Raw genomic sequence first — 17,947 nt, 5'->3', positions numbered from 1 at the left:
TAGGCATGAAGAAACCTGGGTTAAATCCCAGTTACTAACAAGCTGTGTGACTTTGGGCAGATTGCTCACTTCTACTGAGTCTTTCCCTCATCTGCAAAGTAAGAGGAGAAGGAACCATAGACTTAGGTGCCTACCTGGGTGAAGTAAGGTGGAAACCCTCATTCCACTGACACTAATTTCAAGCAATGAACAGTCTTCAACTCAACATAATATACAAAAACTGTAATTTCTGTAAGTCATTGAAATATAAAAACAAAATGCAGTCAACAGGCAATATACTTGTCCGACACAGGTCAGTGCATAGACTGGTCCATTATGAACGCTAATGACTTCAAGATAATACAGTCTACACGCCACCCTGGATCTCGGGCTCTCTAAGTCCCATTTCACATAATATGGATGATTTATATTTTATAAAATACATGTATAAAGTTGATGAAAGACATTTATTATGCTCAGAATAAACAAATTCAAATGAGGAAAAAAAAACCAACGCTTGAATCAACCTTACAAATAGTTTTCTGGTGAAAACGGTAAATTGTGTATTCTCTAGTGCAAGAACTCTGAATCTTGTTTGTACACATGTAAGGCAGGTAGAGTAATTCGGATTATAGGGTTTCAAAGGCTCTATTTTCCATTGCTATGTATTTTTTTTCTTCTGAAAAATCAATTATTTTTTGTCATTGAATTTAGTCAGAAAATCAAATAATTTTGTGGATATGGTGGGATTTGAACAATAGGATATTAAGTAAAAATTAGTGTTACAGTTTTGAAAACCAAACATTTAAGAGTGTAAGCCACATTATTAATCTTTTTTTATACACTTGCTATATTCTTTGTAAGTTCTTTCATTTTATAGTAAAAACTAATTGACTCCATATTTTTAAAATAATTTCATTTTTTAAAAAGAATTGGAAGTGAGGTAGGGATATAAATAAGTACATACATAAATATTTTTAGATACAAACCTCACCTGTTTTTCTCATGAATCTTCAGGATTTCATTTGTCTGTTGAAGAAGTTGCTTCTCCAGCTTGTACGTTGATAATGAATTCTCCAGCAGTTGTATTTCAAGTCGAGAAGTCTGATTTAGTACCTTAAGATAAAAGATGAAAGCATTTCAAGCTTAGTCACAAAGAGTAGAAAATAATTTTTCCCCAAATAATTCATCAAATTTTTTTTAAAGATTTATTTATTTTTATTTATACAAGTACTGGGTACAGTCAGAAGTGCGGGAGGGTGAGAGAATTCACCAGAGCAAGAGCGGGGAGCAGAACAGGCAGACTGACGAAGTACTCTGCTGAGGGGAGCAGCGGGAGGCGGGAGAGGTCTGCGTGCCATGTGGGACCCTCCTCTGGTGGCTGGGGAGCAGCCGGGGATCGAACCGGCACCGCAGAGGCTGTGGGCAGCTTCGCAACCCAGTGCTCAAGCGCTGAGCCTCCAGGGAGGCCCTCGACACCTACTAATTAATGCTTTACATATTTCTTAAACTTCATATGAGTTTGAGACTGAGGTTGTGATTGAATGAAAAAACTGAATTATAAAATCCATTTTCATATTTCAATTGCTGTGTTCAGAATCCCCAGGATAGTCTATTACGCAAACTGCTATGTACATATAGATAGCTATGTATATAATTTCCAATATTAACAAGTATAAGATGAATATTAGTGCAAGGTCTTAGATACTGTGTATAATTAATAATAATTGATGGGCATATAAACTAGGCCTAACTCAATCTATCACCTTACAAAAACCAATTAAAACATTCAAACAATTCTTGACATAGTTTAGACAGATGCATGGTTAACACAGTTAAAGAATTCTTCTACTGGGTAATGCCATGGTACCTGCTGAAAGAGGAATTATCATCATTGTTTTACAAACGAGGAAACTTGTTCAGAGGGAGGCCCAAATCCACACAAGAACCAAGGGAAGAGCTGAGTTTCGAACCCAGACAGTGTGACTCTGATCCAAATGCTCTTCACAGAAAACTAAGAAGAGGAAGATTTAAGTCATGTTGGGTCTTAATATGAGGAGATGACTCAACCAAGAACCCACAATGCACCAAAGACAGATTGTAGCTCTCTTTTCAACTGCACTAAACTGCGTCTTCTAGAAACTGTAAATGCTTCACTCATCTGGAATCACAATCATTTATGTTGCTGGTCAGGATCTGGAAGGTTAGTATCAAAAAGGGCCTTCCTCTGAAAATGACACTCTCTGAGCTTTCTTCCTTTTCTATAACCTGCAATGGTATCAGAAGTTCATAGAAAACCATTTCAAATTATACTGACAGGCCCAGGGCTGGGCTTGGACTAGGGGAGACTACAGGAGAGGCGGGTTTACAGGAAAGTAAAACAGAGACTAGAGTGAAATGAGAGGTAGAATTGCCTCAGTTGAAAATGTTAAGAGGTTGCCACAAAACTCAGCAATCAAAATAATTAGTATTTTAATGCAACATTTAAAAATTAAAGATCAATGTCAAAAAAGTCACTTTCTTTATCTTAGTTCCAGTCCCATCAGGGATTGGGGGGTAGAATATGGTGAAATGGGGCAGTTGTGTGTGTTTTAACAGTTTTAAATTGTTATAATTCATTTACACTTTTGACATGAACATACATCTGAAAGCCAGGTTAAAGTTATGACTACTGAGAAAATACTACATTTGTGCAGTGCTTTAAAGTTTTAATAAATATTTTTTGTTCTTTGTAAGATAATCTTGGATTTGAAGGTAGAGTTAGAAGCAGCCCAAAGGAAAAACTGGCAGAGAATGCAAAGACTGGGGACACACAAGATATAACTTTCAATTATTAACCATACTTTCATCCCGGGAAGTTTGTTTAACTAGAATGAAAATTTACTAAATAACAAAATAGGGAATGAAATATTAGTATATTTTGGTGATATGGAATAATCTAAAATTAAACATAAAGCTGCCCAGATCTAATTCTGGAGACTATAATAGCTTCTAAATTTTCTTTAATTTATCCTACCTCTAGTCCAATTACTACATATTAACCAGAGCAATCTTTCCAAAAACATAAATCAGATTATGTTATCTCCCATGTTAAATATATTAATGGCTTCACTCTGCAATTAATAAATAATGAAATTCTTAGCCTAGCCTACAAGGTCCTGCTTACTTCTCCCTCTTGCTTAATTATTTATATTTTATAAAAGTTTATCTTTTTTTTAATAGAGGTAACATTAGTTTACAGTGTTGTTTGTGTTTTAGAAGTTATGAATCAGGGACTCCCTGGTGGCGCAGCGGTTCAGCGCTGGGCTGTGAAGCTGCCCGCAACCTCTGCAGCGCGAGTTCAATCCCCAGCCAAAGGTGAGGGTCCCACATGGCACGCAGACCTCTCCTGCTGCGCCCACGGCTCCCCTCAGCAGTGTATTTTGTCGGTCTGCCTGTTCTGTTCCCCGCTCTGGCTCTGGTGAATTCTCTCACCCTCCTGCACTTCTGACTGTACCCAGTGCTTGTATAAATAAATAAATAAATCTTAAAAAAAAAAAAGAAGTTATGACTCAACCTAATTTGCTTTCATTCTATTTCAACATGCCAAATTCATTTCCATCTCAAGGTTTTTGCACCTGCAATTTTCTCTGCCTGAAATACCTATATTTGAATACCTGAAATGCCAAATACATAGTTGATTTCTTTTCATCATTAAAGTCTTACTCAAAGATGTTCTCTAGCCACTTTCTGTAAAATAATTCCCCACCATCCTCCATCATGTCACCTTATTTTCATTACATAATCATCACTATTGGAAATGATCCTGAATCCTCAATCATTTACTATCATCCTAGCCCATGGATGTCAACTCTACAGCAGCAGGACTGCTTTCCCTGTAGTCCTCCCAGCCTTTAAGGCCCAGAAGGGGCCAAACAAAGGGGGACACTGAGAACCAGATGTTTGGCCAAGACACTAAACAATGAACAGTGAGTAATGGTCAGTGAGATGATAATAGGCCCATCTGAAGACTACGCTGTGTTCAAATGGAACAGCCCTACTCAAAAGCAGCATCTAAATATGGGAGATGGAAAGGAGCAAAATTCAGAACTGCAGGCTGAGAGTAGGTCATCTCAGGCCAGTTTTGTGCACAAATACCAATCCATCTCATCTTTCCCCATCACCTTGACCCAGTTGCTGCTTTATTTCAACTCTCTCCGCTGATGTATTAAAATAGGCTTGAAGTTCAAAAGTGGGCAACGAGAGAAATACACAGGAAACTATGATAAATTGAACCACTTTCTTGTCATGTGTCTATGTGGAACTTGCTGCTTAGCAATAATCTAAGTGTTCCATTAAAATGACAAAAGGCATTTCCTTCTTTAGACTAAACACATTCCAAAAGCACATCTCTTGAAAGAAAGAAAAGCATATAAAAAGAAAAAAGGAGAGTGAAGAGCATGTGAAACAAGTCCCCAAGAACAATTTCAAAGCTTAAAATTTCCAGAATACACTATAAAGTAAGGCAGACATAAGACTTGAGTTTGAGAATTTGTGAACTGTGAAATTTTAGGTTTTTTTAAATTCAAAAAATTAAAAAATAAATAGCAGTTTCTCAAAGACAGTGAGTTAAAGAATTTCAGCTAGTTCCCCTTAAATAATTTTAATGGTACCCCTGATCTTCCTTAACAGTAATACTAAAACAAAGTTAGAGATAGACACAGAACACAAGGTCCACAAAGGAAACTCTTTCTATGGATATTAACTTTGAAATCAGTCTTGTCTGTAAGTTCATGTTTCTTTTAACTTTAATTATGGATTTTCAAATGTCAACTATAACACAAGATTTGATGCTCTGGTAGCTAGATTTTTACAGGAAAAAAAAAAGTGATACACATACAAGAAATGAGAAGGAGAAAATCAGCAATTTGCAAAATTATGGAAATAATTTAGCACAGGACTGTTCCAAATTAAAAGTAACTACTAAGCCTTGAAAAATAATATGCCTATAATTTTTTGTAGAATAATTAAATAAATTTAGAAGTGTTAATTAGATTACCTTAGACAAAATATATATATAACCTATCCATGTTAATAAAACAAGTGGTAATTAATACTACTTGTTATATAATTTTTTGTTTTTTATTATATTATAAACATGTATTATTTAAAAATAACATTTATACTATGGTATGCATTTATAACATGTGATATTTTATAATACCATTATAATAAATTTACAATCAGTCTAATTTTTGGAGTTTTATAGAGATAACACTTATATTATAGAAATTGCAGATAGAAGGTAACTTGCCCAACACAGCTTACACACACTCATTGTAGAATCAGAATGGAAACAGGTAATGGTCTCCAGAGTCTGAGTTCTTTCCCTAAGCTCATATAACTGCAGAAAGCTACCTTCCCTCAGTCTATCAAAATTTTTTTTTTTTCAAATCACCATGAGATCTTCTGTTTGCTGCAATTGATGACATTCAATTTTTCTCTCTTCCCCAACACTAAATTAGCACTACAGACTAGAAGGTAGGGAAATCTCTCATGCTCCTCAAAGCAGAGAAAATAGATACAACCTATGTTCTTATTCAGAACATCTTTGTACTAAACAAAGTCACTTTGTGTCTTTGACAGCTGTTCAAAGTACTATTCTGATCCATCAGCTATTTGTGGGTATATATTACCATCAGCACACAACCACTAGGACATTGTTCTTGGACTCGGGAGCATTGGGATGAAATCTACAAAAATTAAGACACTAATATTAGTTAATCATTTGATAAGTATTTTTGAAAGTCTACTGTGTACCAAATACTGTTCTAAATCCTAAGGACAGAGGAATGAATAAGACAGACAAAATCCTTTCTCTCTAATCTATTCCCAAGGCAGGAGTTGGTCAGCTTTTTCTGTAAAGAGCCAGAGAGTAAACATCTTTGGTTTCATGGGCCACATCATTTCTGGATCAATTCAACTCTGCCATTGCATGGAGAAAGCAGTCATACACCATATATAAGTGAATGATGTGCCTGTAGTCATTAAAACTTTAATTACAAAAAGAGATAGCAGGATGATTTTGACTGTGACCTGTAGGTCACAGTTCACTAAGGCCTCTCCTAACAGAACATCAAACACTTGTTCCAGACCTAATGAGAAAATTATTTACCTGGGAATTTCCCTGGAGTGATCCATTAGTAAATTTATTCCACTGCCATTTCAATACAGCCAAGGTTAAATGTTTACTCAACTATTCTCTCACTAAGTTAAAGAGATCCAGATTCTCAACATTGAGAGCTGTTGTTTCAAATCTATTTCTTTTCATTGATTAACCTGTTCCTGAACTATCTTAACTTAGTAACTGTATGACTGCAGTTCATATAACAGGTGTGATGTTTGTGACCTCTGAGAAGGAATGATAAGAAAAGGACATGCAAGAAATTTATTAGGAGAAATGCCTGTGAGGGAATTTTGGGAAGAAGCCATCGGACACTAGGAATGTCTTCCGCTGGGATGCAAGTATAACCACAGTGAAGAAGAGTGGGAAGAAAGGAAGATTAAGTAAGGTCTTAGCTTACTTAGCAGGGCTGTTGTGAGAAAGTTCAACAAGGTTGATGGTGAGCTCTTAGCCAAAGCCATGTGTCAGCGAAGTCCTAGAACTCCCAGGAGCAGGCTTAAGTATCACTACCACACTGAGTCATTGGCTAGAAGTAGTCCCTGGGAATTGTGGCTTTTGCACCAACACGGTGATGGATTTCAGAGTACAGCAGCTGGGACTATTGGTAAATTACAATTACACCTCCCACAGTAGGAGAATGGAAATGTGAATTTTTGTGGCTGTAAGGAAAGGTCCATAACTAATTCATTTGATTGAAATTTAAGAAAGAAATGGTTTAGAAAACTTTGTCACATTGACTCAATTAAGCTCACTGAGGATAAAGACTGCTTTATTTATTGTTATATTCTTTATAGATATATAAGATATATAACTTATATCAAGGAGGTACTTAAATATATATCTTTTTGAATAAGATTAAATTTTCTAATATCACACTTTCTATACAAATGATTGGAAATTGGAGAAAACTTAGTCTCAATGTCTAAGGAAGTTTCCTAGAGTTACACAGCCAGTAAGCAACAAGAACAGAATAGACCCTAGATTTTGTGAGAGGATGTGAAAGCTCATGGTAAAATGGTGATAATTTTGGTACCACCACCACCAGCAGAAAGCACAAATGTGAAGCAAATACAAAGAATATGGGAGCAACATCCCAGGAGCTATCTGGACAGCACTAAAGATTCTACTAGTTTATGCAGACATGCTGGAGAGATTCAAGATTTATTTTGTAAATGTGTCCCTATCAAGGACTTGTATGAACCTGAATGGTTAAGTCTCAAAAGATCACATCCTGTTGAAATGGTCCAAGTGTGTACATGGATGTACATTCAAGTGAAAATGATCTGGAGTATAAAAATAACAAAAAGCACAGATAATTGGAAGGTAGTACTATGAAGAGGAAAAGAGCCTACAGTCTTCACATTGTAAGTAGGACATAATTATTTGCCTGAGACAGTCTTCCTTCTGTACCTCCCTCTCTTAGGGAGTTCTGATAAATTTGTGATTTTTTGGAGAAGTTTCTATGTTTTAGCTATTTTAAAAGTGTGCTTACTGCATCCAATAAACTTTGTCAGTCATTAATGACTAGTTTTAGCTGTTCCACATAGGGAGTAGTTTTTTTTTTTTTTCCCATGAATTTTCTGTACTATTTTCCATAATGCACATATCCTTTGGCCTTAAGCATGCAGAACAAGTTATTATCTCTTAAAATCGCACATAACATGCATCGTAATACTTTGGAGATTAGCATGCTAGCAATGGGAATATTTTTTTCCCCACAACTCCAATTCCTAGGTGGAAAGAGAACAAAAACAACTCAAGAGGTTTTAGGGATGGAAAAAATAAACAAAACCCTGGCATTATGTCATAAAACTTATTGTACTATACACATAGTAGTATATAGTAGAAATGCATAAAAATTTCAAATGTTCACTCAAGTAGGATAATATTATGTATTTGTTTTTGAATACATGAGAATGCTTTGCAGGAGAAAGTAAGTATTCCATTTTTAAAAAATAAGAGAATGCACACATTATTTATACTGTAGGAAGTCAATGTTCATAAATCACCAATCTTGCTTAGTGTGATAATAAATGATTACAAAAAGGCTTTAATTTTTAGTTAAAATGTGTAATTTCCTCTTCACCATTCTCCATGGTTATCTGATGGCTGTATGTCAAAAACTATTTTCCAAAGCCTATGTGAATCTTTGCTCCATGCAGTTGACATTTAAGTTCTTATTTGATTAGCTATGTATTATTAGTAGTGTTAATCAAGGCGGAGAGAGATGAAAGAAATGCGTATGCTTCACTATGAGTCCTGGATTCAACTATTATCTGTATCAATGTGAGAAAATCACTCAAACTTTCTGACCTCTTGTCTGCTCTAAATGGTTTTCATAAGAATCATTTATACATAGGAAAAAGGTTTGTGTTATATAAAATGCTCTTTCCATATAAATTATCATGGTTGTTTTTAAATATTGATATACGATCTGTGATGTGATTAACACAAATGAAATAAAATAGAAAAAAGGGCTGCACCCTACTTTTTAATTTATACTGTTAAAATAATTAAACAAGTAGGTCATTAGGATCACTCCAATGCCTTGGTAGCTTACATATCAATAAATAAATAAATAAATAAGCCATAGACTATGAGCTCAAATCCAAGAAATTAAAACATAAGAACAACCAATCACAAACAGCCAGCGAGGCTTTTGCAAATAAGGAAATCTCTTGAACTATAGCCAATCAAATAATGTCCTTGCTTTATTTCCAAGTTTTCTCTACTTAAAAACTTTCCCCAGTGGGTAGATCTTTTCACAATATATTCCAGCTTTGATTCCAGAAATCAGCTACATTGATATGGAATCATCACCATAGTTTCAAAATGGTAATTGGAACAACCATTTCCATGGTTAAAAGTTACGAAGAGATCATCTTTTGGCAGATTTATAACAGTGATGATTAAATGACTTTTTAAAAAACTGATTTGTGCATAAATAGACAGGATTATATATTAAGCATGATATTGTCCATGGTAGAGGAATACAAACACACACACACACACACAGTTTTAATTATCTTAGTATAAAATCAGTCTGAATTTTCAAAAAAAATTCTACACATCTATAAATAGTGCAGTGAATGGGAAAACACCATTTACTTGGGGTTTTTCCTTCCCAATCACTGAATATACAAAGCCACTGCTTGGGCCACTATGGTTATAATATTGCCAGAGACAAACCAGGACAGGTCAAAAATTCATATCAAAGGCACCAATTTGACCCAAGCAGTTATCTTGTTTGACACATATCATATCACAGTTGGTAGCTGCAATGTTCATTGGAATGTAGATGCTGATTAAGTCCTTTGCCAGTACTGTTGTTGCAAATACATACAAGGGTAAATATACTAATGCTCATTAAATCAAAAGAAACATGCATAGCATGTCAGACAGTCATTGTTATTACGAATGAACAAAAATGTATGTTTCTCCAATCCCCAGTGCCGAAATGCACTCTGTGTTTATGGAATATGCTAAGAGAAAAAAAAATCCTGGTTAAGAGTTGCTTGACATTAGCCCAGAGTGTACCTGGGTCTCAACATCTGTCAGCTTTCTGGTCTGCTCCGCAGTCTGAGAGAGGAGGCTGGTTCCTATCTCCAGCATGGTGGCTGTGTGGTTCTGAACTGCATTCTGCTGTATTTGGGCCATCTCCGACTTCATATTTTCCACAATGTAATTCTCAATCTGTAAAAGATAAAGGACAAACCATACTACATTATAAGCAAAGCCTCTCAGTTGGATCATGGAATATTTACAATGACAAAACAAGACACAGCTGACAAATCAGCCATCTGGCAGGGATCCTCTGCATCTCTGGCAGCCAGGGAAATGGAAGCAGAGCACACAGGAATCTAGTTACTAACAAACTCCTAATATACTGCTATGTATATATTTACACCTAATATACTGCTATGTATAATATGTATATAATCAAAATCACAATGAAAGTTTGCAGTTTGATAGTGTTTCCTTGTATATAACATCCTCTCATTTAGCCCTCACAGCAAAGATGTGAGTTAAGCACAGATGGCTTCATTGTTCTTTTTATTTATAGCAGAAGAAAAGGAAGCAGAGATCAATGATGAGCCCAAGGTCACCCAGCAAGAATGCTGCAGAGGTAGTCCCATAATTTAAAGCTAAATCTTTGTTTTCTGGTGTTTACTACACCAAAGATACTGATCACTCATCTCTGAGAAAATTTCCGACTCCTGCTCAATTTCAGAAATGATGAATCAAAGACCATGCTGGTGTATGGGAATGGGACAAGAAGAGGAAAGAGGTAGATAGCCAAAACACAAGCCTTTAAGGGAATATGAAAATAGAGGAAACAGTGCCTGAAGTGAATTGCAGAGCCTGAGAACTAGCTGTAACTCCTCTGTGTTCTCCTGCAAGCTCAAAAATAGGCTCTGAAAGTACAGTCCATAAAATGTAATTTGCTCTACTCACCTTGGGCAATATTTAGTCCTTTATAATGCCATCTTAGAAAATACTGTGGTTGTGAAACAAATGGTCTATAGGGGCCATGAGGAATTATTAAGTGACTGACTACAAGGGGGCCTGTTAGGCACCGGGGAGTGTAAAGCTGAGAACATGCACTACTTGAAAATACAGAAGGAGTTTGCACCTCCCTGGCAGTGCACTTAACTCTCCCCCTCCACTGCAGGGTGACATTTTATTACCCAATTACACATATGGGGAAATTGCATCCCAGAGAAATCAGGTCCAAGGCCACACACCACAAAAACAGCCAGACTTGGATTTGAGTGCTGAAGTCCTTAACTTTCATACCAACACTCTTAACCACTTGATAGTTCTGCCAAGTCGTGCTTTGCAAGCTGGGTTCCAAATCATTAACAGCTACGTGATTTTTACTGATTTAGTGAACCAAATACATCCACTATTTTATAATCCATAGTTACATTATTATCATGTAATAAATATAGTCTAAAACTATATTCCCCTTTGTGGAACTTTGGCAGTTCACTTACTAACACCATCTCTTGCTTATTTCTATTTATCAAATGTGCATTTTCCCCAAGCTAAAGCACATGAAAGCTTAGAATCAAACTCATGCTTTTATTAATAAATGCTGAACTTACTCTTTGTCAATATTAAGTAACCCTCCCTCTTCATCCTTTACTTCCATATTAAAAATAGGGGCAAATCAACCTACAAAATTGTATTATAAAACAAATACAAAATAGATTATAGTAAGTATATGGAAATTATCTTAACAAAATGCATGATCTCTGGCTGAATCTTGGCTTTATTGCAATTGAATGGGGGCATATTTGAGCAATAGTGGGACAGGGCAAAGGCAGGTAGGTCAGAGTATCAGACATCTATTGTTTCAGATTCTGTATTACATGTTCCCCCTTTCTAATAACATCCCTTAATTTTCTTTTGGGAAATTATCTCATCCCCTTCAGAACAATGTTTTAGGTGGAGTTCTGCCACTCTAGCTTCAGGAGTAGGGACATGTTTGAGCCAGCAAGTCAGAACACTGTGCTGTTACTTAGAATGAGTTGTTTAAAAATGGAACAATGTTGGTAAACAAAGCCATGAAGTCTCAGATCTGGAATATTGTCCAATTATTTTACAAAAGAACTTAATTTTCCTACATGGTAATAAGCTGGTAACAGTAAATCTGACACAACTTATGCCCTATTTTACCATTACAAAACAAGGTCAGCCTAAGCTGAAAAAATTACATAATAAAAAAGAAGAGAGACAGATGGTAGGTGGATAGATAGATGGTAGGTGGATAGATAGATGGGCACACGCATAGCCAGGTGATACATAGAGATAAACATATAACACCATGATCTGCCCCACCCACGGACACTGTAAATTATTGATCTAATAACTTCCCATTGAGCAGCCTATGTTTGTTTTTGCATGTGTTCTTTTCAATCATATTCACTTAGGCTTTTAACCCATACAGACAAAAGAATCTTGACTGATAACATTTGATGGATGTTTAGCAAAGGAAACCTCAGACAGGCAAACAGGAGCAGTATGTTACTTGCTCATATGGGTAACTTGGGTTTGTACATGAATGTGTATATTATTAGAATGACAGATAAGTCTCTGTCATGGAGATGATAATGTGTCACTTGTAGTTGACATTTATCAATTGTCTACTGTGTGGCAGGCACTGAGCTAATTTATAGTATTTAAACCTTACAAGAATGTTATGTGGTAGGTATTGTTACAGGCACTTTATAGGTAAGATTATTAAGGCTTAGAAAATTCAGAACAACTTGCTCAAGAACAAACAAGAACTCAACTCTCAGTGCCAAAACCCATGTTCTTAACATCTAATCTATTCAGTTTACTTTTCACTATTTATTTGCTCCACGCATTTTATTACATAGCTCTTAAACATTGTGTATTAATCCAAAGTACAAGAGGATTGTCTAAAAAATGCAGATGTTCATAATACACACAGGAATTCTGAATCAAAATTTTCAAAGGTATGCTTGAGGGTACTACATATTTTTAAATTTCTATATCCATGTCTATGTTTCTATCTCTGTCTACCACTAATTCTACTAGAACCTCTACCTCTGTGTCTCTCTATCTTAATAGAGACTTTCTCAATGAAGAAAGTGATGCTCTAATGTGTTAATTCACATCCTGATTCACACTTCAAACCTTGTGTGTAAATTAACAAGGTTTGAGAAGCCATGATTTACACCATCAAATTTATACTAATATATCAGATTCCCTGATCACCAGGATATTTCAAGAACAAATTTGGTTTCCTATGTAAATTTCTTTCCTAAGATGTATTTCACTTATCAGTGACCTCCAATACAGATCTACTTGGTAACTGATATACATCAATTTCTTATGTAGTTGATTAGTGGGAGTAAGTTCTAAGAGCTTGACTTGCTCTGGGTATAATAATAACCATTTGCCTCAGTCCCCACTACAGAAGACATCCTTGGCATAGAGTGACTACAGTAAAGTTCAGCTGTTTAACAATCTTGTCTTTTTCAGTATCTATCACCTATCTATCATCTATTCTGTTTACTGTGATTCTTTTTAAATTGTAAAAGTTAACACCACCAAAGCAAAATGACTGCTGTATGCCACCATTCATCAAAGAGTCTCCCAATTCTGCTGACCTGGTTACAGAATTAAAATGGGCTTCCAGCCTATACTAAAATTCTTATTTGGGTTTCCATGATGATTAACACAAATATAACTCTAGTTAACTATTTTTTAATCAAATGGTGCTGCTTTCTCTAAGAGTAACTGTCTTTTAATGCAAAAGGTAATGGCACACGTAAGTAGCAAAAACCAGATGTACTTGATTTAAAGGCTGAGGAGGAGGCAGAAGTCAAATATACAATGTGTGATTAATAAGGAGACTACTTTCATCTTATCTCTAAACATTCCTCTGTATATGTATAACTGTGAAATCTGTCTTGATGTGCCATATCAGCTGGGTTCAGGAAAGATTTGTAACAAATTTAATTGTCTTCATATATTCCCTACTGGTTTTAAAAATATATTACAGAATATGGCAGCTACCTCAAGGCTCAATATTTTATAAACATCTAAGATATGAATGTTAAGCTTAGAAGCTGCTGACCACAAGAGCAGATGGGTTATAAAGTGAGAAACTCACAAGCAAGAATCATAGTTATTTGACAATACTGCCACTCCCCAGTATCGGACTCCAGAGTTTACAAATCATTGGCCAAAAAAAAAATAGTAAGCTATAGGACACAATTTGCAATGAGTTAATCAACAATAAATGCTGTTTTTTAAGCAAAGACGTAATGTTACATTTGTAAGATGATTTGCAAAGAGCTTTCGTACACATTGTCTGATCTGATCATTATACCAACCCTCCAAGGGAAGCACTGACTTTTATTGTTTAAGAAATGGAGGCTCAGAGACCTTAGACAGTTTGATAGATATAAAAGAAAAAATTCAAATCTTACTTCTGATGTTCTCCTAGTCTCAAAGCTGTGAAAACAGCCCTATTATTGAATTAGTTGTCTGATTGATTACTTGATTGACTGTTTTTGTTTTGAGCCAGTTATTGAGAATTCAATATTATTTAGAAATGAAATTTACTTTTACTCTACTTAATTTGAGAGGAGGTGAGAGGGTCAAGGTTCAGGTATGTGGAAAATTAACATTTTTAATGCAATGAGTTGTTAAAAATCCTCTCATCGGTTCCCATCTTTTTTGTTTGTTTTTTAGCCTGTAGTTCATAGCATGTTGTTTTGTCTTTCCATTCTATTGCTCACAAGCCATTGTAAAATATAACAAAGTGCATAACAACAACAATAACAACAGCATATTAAAACTACCAAGGGTAGGTTGAACCTGATTTTAGAAATATATAGCCCATTGACTTCTTATACCAACCCAGACAATGCATTATTTTTCCTCATTTTACAGATAGTGAAATGTGCTAGGGAAGTTAAGTAAATGGTCTCTCATCACAAAACGAGTCTGTGGTAGAGCTAGTATGTCTATGAAACAGGCTAGATGACAACAGAAGTTGTGACCTATTCTAAAGGATAGTAAATTATCCATTGAACACAAGAACATTGCTGTCAATGTTACAGAAAAATATGGAAATACAGAATATCCATGCAGGAAATACATAAAACAAAGGCTGATGAAGTGAAACTTGTTCAAAGACAGTGATTTTTCATTTTTTAATTTACTCATGCTCACATTGATTAATGGCTGTAATATCCTGTAAAATACTGTAGGAGGTGAGAAAACAAATGTACAGTCAACTGTCAGACAACTAGTATTATTACAGAGGCAACAATATATTTAGGGAATCAAGATTATCAGCCATTGATAGTTCATTGTAAATCACATGTCCATGTCTTTTACCAAATGATTTGAAGAGTTATTAATGCTATCATTTCCATTATGAGAGGTCTTTGGGATAACTCTTCTTGGGTCCTCAAAATTACTGCTGCTTCATGATCATATGAAGCAAAATCTGTGTGAGATTATGACATGTCTTGCATGTGAAATGCATTCTCTATCATTTCACTTCAAGGGATCTCAAACTAGAGCATATCTTAAATCACAAAGAATAGAATTTCTCCATGTAATTCTTAAAAAAATAACATCTAAGCCCTATAAAAATTGACAAAGGCATTGTTCACTTAAAATATGTTGCAGATTAAATGGACTCTCATTGAATTGATGGTGCATATGGTATTACTCAGTTATGGCAAAGCAACCATGAAATAAAGTAAAACGGTAAATATGGGAAAGCAATAAAAAGGTAAAACAATGCAAAAAATGCCCTGTTGATGGTTTTATCTAATTTCATTGTTTCATAAATCAGTGACAATATTAAAATGTAGCTATATCTAAGTTTATGATTTTATAAAAAATATGGCTGAGGCCAAATGTACTTTTTTCAGGAATTTCTATTAGATTCCCCAGTATACTGTTTCTTATATCAAATGGAAAAGTATAATTGTATTTTTAGACAATAGGTCTATTTAGTTGACAGTTAAAGTAGTTTCTATACTGATATATATGCTATGTATCCCATTGCTCATTTTGGTATCTGGAGGAACACTTGATATTTATGGAAAAAAGAAAACCATTAGAATAAATGCTGGAAGAAACATTAAATATTATGAGCTCCAAGGATCTTGTTTTATAGACATGGTGACTGAGGTTCAGACAGGTTATAGAAGGCAAGGTGAAACAGTTAATTAATGTCAGATGCTGGGTTGTGATAACTCTGTGGGAAACTCAGACCTCAGTAGGCTGAACCAGCATTAATAGCTGCTGGTACTATTGGCCACTCCACATTTTGTTCCCTATTCCTTGCATCCTCCTACTTAATTTATTTCTGATGGATCCTTATTTGAGGCTCCCTTTTTATAAAACCAATTCATGCTCCATAAGTTTTGGGGATCCTGACTTTGTTTTCTTGGCTCTTTCCTTACTTTCCAGCACTAATTAGAACAATCATTTCCTCAGTCATTGAGCCTCAGTATTCCCCTAATTCTATTCTCTCTACGCATCATCTCACCAGTGACAAAAATCAAGACCAAATTATCATACTTGTATTGGTTCTGGAAAATATGTGATAAACATACCTTATATACTAAGCCTGGTACCAGTCATTATAAGTACAAAAAGTTGAATCTTGTGAAAAATAGACACATAGGTAATTTCATAGGGTTGATGGATACTTTGATGGAGTTTACTTCTGATTACATTTCTTCCTCAAATATTCTTGTCTCTGTTTGATATAGTGAAGATCTCAGCTGCAGATATTAAAATGTGAAGGGATGTTTTCACATCATTTCCAAAGCAGTAGTAGCAACATTCCCCCGGGGCATGTGAAGAAGTTATCAAGGCACCCCATAAAATCTCATGTGAACAAATTATTCTGTAATTGTTTTCCTTGATTAGGATCTTTTTGGGCCTCCCTGGTGGCCCAAGGGGTTAAGTCTCAGTACTATCAAGCTATTGCCAGCCACTGAGACATGAGTTTGATCTCCAACCAGGGAGGTAACCCACTATTCTCAGCAGACCTCTTCTGTCTCACCCATGTCTCCCTTCAGCAGTGTATTTCAGTAGATCAGCCTATTCTGCTTCCCACTCTGTCTCTGGTGAATCCTCTCACCCCCCACACCTCTGACCTATATCCCAGTTTTTGTATGCATAAACAAATATTTAAGGAAAAAAGAGACATTTATGTGGTGCTGAAAGTTGCAAAAGTCACATACAGTGCCTACAGAAGGGCCAAGATCCAACAAACGCATTCTCTCTTCATATAAACATATGAGATGTTTCCTGGGCCAAAATATATTTTACTAGCCTGGCACTTCTCTTTTATACCTACCTTCTTGTTGCATTAGGAACTTTGTTGCTTCTTTGCAGTGGGAATGCTATGAGGGACACAACAGTTGTGGAATAGGGTTGCAAAGCAAGACTCTGCTACTTGAGCAGAAGTTCTTGTGTCATATATTGAAAGCATGCAAACATACAGACTGGTTAAAACTGATCATGCCACGGTGGTATGAGGAATAAGGTCCAAAAGGTGGGATTGGAATGAGGAACAAAGTTTTATGAAAAACAAAGGAGGGGATATTGTGACCACACATTAAGAGACCTTGCGTACATGCTGATGTTATCACAGGCAGAGTTATCCCGAGACCACCATGGTGACAGTCAGGCCTAGGTATCCCTGGGCCTGCCTGGTGATACTGCTATACTCTATAGGTAGTTAAACAGGAATGCTCTGCTGTGATTAGCAGATAGCAAATGGGTCACAGTTGCCCATGAATTATCAGCTCATAGGAATCCATACCTTCTTATACCAAGAGTCAGAGTCAAGAAACCTTAAAAATATAATATTCTACTTAATTTTCCATATACATTTTTTTAAAAATAGATGGCATATAAAAATTACATTCAGCCAGGAGTCAGGTTATCTGGATTTTAATCCATATACTACTATTGATTTACTCTTTGAACTTAAGCAAGTCATTTAAGCCAACTGAGATTCAAATATTCATGTATAAAATGAAGTCTGGACTGGATTATTTCTAGGGTCTCCCAAAACTCCCAAATTATTTGATCTAAAATTCCATTTACAAAGTAGAAGAGTTTTCAAGATTTTAATTTTCATTTATTATAGAAATTCAAAATGTGGAGATATATATCAATATCTGTAAAATATTTTTCTCCTCAATGGCAGGAAACAACGATACAGGAACACAATAGAAAAGTTCTGGATCAAGTCTTTATAACAGGCACATCTGTTTTAAGATAAGA

At 35.5% G+C, this 17,947-nt stretch overlaps 1 protein-coding gene across 2 annotated transcripts in view; it reads right to left on the bottom strand.

The window, feature by feature from the left end:
* ANGPT1 (angiopoietin 1) overlaps positions 1 to 17,947 on the bottom strand; it is a 224,052-nt gene that overhangs the window by 84,419 nt on the left and 121,686 nt on the right. For both annotated transcript variants that reach the window (XM_037502770.2, XM_037502775.2), the window contains exons 2-3: positions 9,680 to 9,835; positions 974 to 1,095 (exon numbers count right to left, since the gene is read on the bottom strand). In XM_037502770.2, coding sequence (XP_037358667.2) covers positions 974 to 1,095; positions 9,680 to 9,835 — 278 coding nt within the window. The remainder of the gene's footprint in view (positions 1 to 973; positions 1,096 to 9,679; positions 9,836 to 17,947) is intronic.

This window comes from Talpa occidentalis, unplaced genomic scaffold, assembly GCF_014898055.3.
Source record: "Talpa occidentalis isolate TD23 unplaced genomic scaffold, MPIMG_talOcc4v2.1, whole genome shotgun sequence".
Classification (NCBI taxonomy): Eukaryota; Metazoa; Chordata; class Mammalia; order Eulipotyphla; family Talpidae; genus Talpa; species Talpa occidentalis.
Note: the sequence above shows the minus strand (reverse complement) of the source record. Positions and strands in the feature narration are given on the sequence as shown.